Source organism: Tupaia chinensis, unplaced genomic scaffold (genome assembly GCF_000334495.1).
Source record: "Tupaia chinensis unplaced genomic scaffold, TupChi_1.0 Scaffold000127_2, whole genome shotgun sequence".
NCBI lineage: Eukaryota > Metazoa > Chordata > Mammalia > Scandentia > Tupaiidae > Tupaia > Tupaia belangeri.
In genome coordinates this window covers 2120366-2124156 of record NW_006159596.1, presented here as the reverse complement: position 1 = coordinate 2124156, position 3791 = coordinate 2120366, and the positions used below count along the sequence as shown (strand labels likewise).

Here is a 3791-nt window from a genome sequence, read left to right as displayed (position 1 = left end):
CCCTACAGTTATCTGGCATTAATAATAATAATCTGGCATTCTTAAACAAGTCCTAAGTAACACACAACATAACTGAGTTATGAGCTTATGGAAACAGGGACTATGAAATTCATACCCCACTGTGCATACCCCACCATGCCTAAAAGAGGACCTGAGACAAAATAAATGTTTGCTAAATGAAGTCATTTTAACCATTTAGTATCAAAAGAGGAAAAGAGAAGGAAGAGTAATAACAGAAAAAGTAGAAAGGAGATGAAATAGAGAAAAATGGGAAAACTCAGTGAAACTTAGTCAAAGAAAGGATAGCAATAAGGAGGACAGAACAATCTTTGCTTTATCCAAACTTTCACCATTCCAAGCAACCCAGCAACAGGAAGCCCAAAGAGATATTAAGAAAAGGAGAAGGTTCAGTAAAGTGAAATCAATGAATTAAGAACTACTAAGAGAAACTGATGAAAATTCCACTAGGACAAATTGAATTAAGGCATATAAGGCTACAATTCCTATTATCTATGCTTGTACAGTATCTATCACCAACAGTATCTAAGGTAAGATACTAGGTTTTATAAATATAAAATCAAACAAAAATCACTGTTACTCAGTGTCAGTGAAAACAGTCTACAAGTCTAGCAGATTTCAAATTCAGCAGTAAAATTTATGTGCAAACACTGCATTCACTGAAATTGTATTCACATATATTACAGATAAAATACTACATAGTTTTTCAAGTACCCTCTGAGATCAAAACAGCTGTTACCATTGAGGCATTACATGGATGCTTGGCTAAATCTATAGTGCTTCTTGATGCTCTTAGCTGTTTTTCACGTTCCCGGCGGTTCTCAGCCTTCTTCCTTGCGCCAGTCTTTTTTTTAGGCATTTCCTTTTCTTTCTATACAAAAGAACAGACAAGATATAATTGCCTGGTTGTGTTTACATATTTTTAAGTTTGCCAGAGAGCACACATGCTCACCAGAGACGGGGCAGGGGCGGGGAGGGGGGGGGTGGATGAGAAAGCGCCCCCATGGGGCATGGTCACACCACAATACCGCACTGATTTATGTCACACGTATGCACCCAGCATGCTTTCAAAGCCTTTAGGTCCAGGACGTGAACTGCCCCATTGGCCATGTGGGATTCTGGCACTTTAAACCACCAGGCTACAGGCCTAGTTTATTTTAATAAACCGAGAAGTAGTATGACATAGTGATCTTATTCTCATTAAATTTTAAAGTTAATTCTGTCACTTTGGCAGGTCAAGCAGATGTTTTAAGCACACATTATTCCAAATACAGTAGATCATTTTAAAGCATTTATTTACACTTCCAAACAATTCTTAAAAATATAAACATCAAAGAAATGCACCTGAAAAGCCAAAGTAGTTTTCTCTTCTAAGATGTTAAATACTCTGTACATCATTGAAAATATTTAGGCATATATAATTAACAAATAAAAATCATTAAAAAGTACATTACCCAGTGTAAGTCTTTTTTTGTTTGTTTGTTTGTTTGTTTTTTAGTTATATATTCAGATGAGGTGGGGTTCCTAAGGCTTGAACAAGTCTTATTTTTCCTATGTAATATTTAAATAAAATGGCACCTATAACTACAAAGTCAGACTGTTCCCTCTGAAGATATTAGAAGTATTATAGTTGCTTTGATTCTTTTAAAGTTGCTCTTCTCTTTACATGCAGTAAGCAAGTAATTTTAACAGAGTTCAAGTTTATGTTTAAGAGAATATGTTTACAACACATATGACAGTAAAGACGTTAAGACTGTCATCACTTAGTTTGAAGAATTACTACGCTTACGAAAAATTTTTCTAAAATAAAGTTCTTTAAATTAAATGCCCAGTCAAAAACCCAAGAGGTACACATGATGGTTGTGACTCAAGTATATAAGCAGACCAGCCAGGAGATTTAATTAGTGGTCACTTAAGAAACATCCAAGCCACTATGCCACCTTTCAACACCTAAACCGACAAAATCTAGAGGTAACTACTGCCTTAGCCAAAACAACTCAGAAAATAATGACGGAATAATCGCGCAGATCGACGTTATGCGTCCCCAAGGGTGTCTTTTGCATTTGCTGATAAAGTGGAGCTTCATTTGTTTCCCCTCAATTTGTTCTGGACACTTAAGAGTGAATCTTTTTCAACCTTTTAATGATTCAAGCCCTTCTTCAGGAACACTCCAACTTGTGGACCACTCAGTAGGGCACAGGCGCAAGATTACTGCCACTTTAGAGGCAAGCCCGGAGTCGGGGGACCCAGCGGGGTGGACGCGGCGCCCGACGGAGACCGTGGAGGTGCCACTCGGCTCGGCGAACCGACAGCCGTCACTTACCGCGGACTCCCTACCTCGCGCGCACTCCGAGCCGACCTCGCTCACCCTCGCTGGGCAGCCAGGCCACTCCGGGGACCGAGGGACAGGGACTGGCGCGAGGACGCCCGCGGAAGCAGGAAACCCAACTCCTGCACCAGGACTCCGCGGAAGAAGCTATCAAGACCCAGGAAGATAGACAGAGGGGGTTTCGGATAGAGACGAACCGGATGTCCTCTTACGTCAGTAGCGTCCTTGAGGCCCACGTCGACAGGAAGTTCCCCGCCCAGCCCATTAGCCCCGCCCAGGACGCATGGGACGTGGCTCCCAATCCTGGTCAAAAAACCTTGGAGAGAGAAAGGAAGCCGGTGCCTTTCAGCAAGGAATTTGGGCAGAAGGTGTGGAGGATCAGCCAGCTTCTTCACTTAAATAGTTCCAGAAAAATGAGAACTCTGAAAAGAAGAGACACACCTAAAAGGAAATGAAAAATGAACTCAGAAACTTGGTACTGGGTCCGTTTGGTCAAACAGCAAATTCTTGCCTAATTGCTTTGGAAACCTTCCCCTTATCTACAAATTCCTCCCTCCAGTCCCAACTTTTCTTGACTGCACAGCTGTACTTCCAGGTGCCCACAGGACCGCCTCTGTCTCCGCTTCCCACTGTGCCCTCTGGAATTCCATTCCTTTGTGAACAAATTCTCCCACATTCCCTGCCCCTGGCCACAGGCCTGACCTGAACTGGCCCCCCTCCCTGCCAAGACTGCTTGCTCTAATCTTTCTGAAGTGAGGTTGCTGCTTGTTACACAGTTCCCTCACATGTTGGTTAGGGCAGTGTCGTGCTCCCCAAGTTCACAGCCAGACAATTCTCCTGTCTGACCATACCACCGTTTTATCCTTCAGTGATGCTATTTTATACTCCTTATTGATGGAAAACTTTGGAACCTGACTTCCACCGTGGCCATCATCACCTTTCGTCAAGGTAGAATCCAGACAGAAGACATCTTGGGTCCTTGGTTTCTTTAACTCTCGCAGCCCTTCCTGCTCGGCTACGGGCACCTGCTTTCATGCATACATCTCAGGTCTTTATCAAATAGAACTGTTTCAGTGCTGAAATCCAAAATTCAAATACCTAACCGCCTAACCTCCTATTCTACCAACTCTCCTCAATTTGCCCTCCTGTCGGAGACTTCAGACGTCGAGACTACTGTTTTCTCCCTTTCTATCTGCTTTCTGCTTTCTTCCTTTCTTCCCCTTTGCATTCCTAGCACCCAATTTATAAAACTGTTCATTACTTTAGTAACAGTCTGCCATGTTTTTCTCCCTTCTTTTTAAATTTCCAGAGGGCACATGTGCTTGCCAAAGAGACAGAGAGAAAGTACATTTCCAAAGGAGTGTGACTCATTGCAGTCCCTTCTCCATATCTCTATCCTGTCAAGATTTTGTGCACACATGAACATACACCTGGGATTCAATAT

General features: G+C 42.4%; 1 protein-coding gene across 1 annotated transcript in view; it reads right to left on the bottom strand.

Moving 5' to 3' along the window:
- Nucleotides 1–2734, bottom strand: part of NOAZFP (nucleolar atypical zinc finger) — a 17054-nt gene extending 14320 nt beyond the window's left edge. The window contains exons 1-2 of the mRNA XM_027770336.1: nucleotides 2545–2734; nucleotides 758–889 (exon numbers count right to left, since the gene is read on the bottom strand). Of these exons, the coding sequence (XP_027626137.1) occupies nucleotides 758–877 (120 nt within the window). The 5' untranslated portion in view covers nucleotides 878–889; nucleotides 2545–2734. The remainder of the gene's footprint in view (nucleotides 1–757; nucleotides 890–2544) is intronic.
- Nucleotides 2735–3791: the final 1057 nt, after the last annotated feature.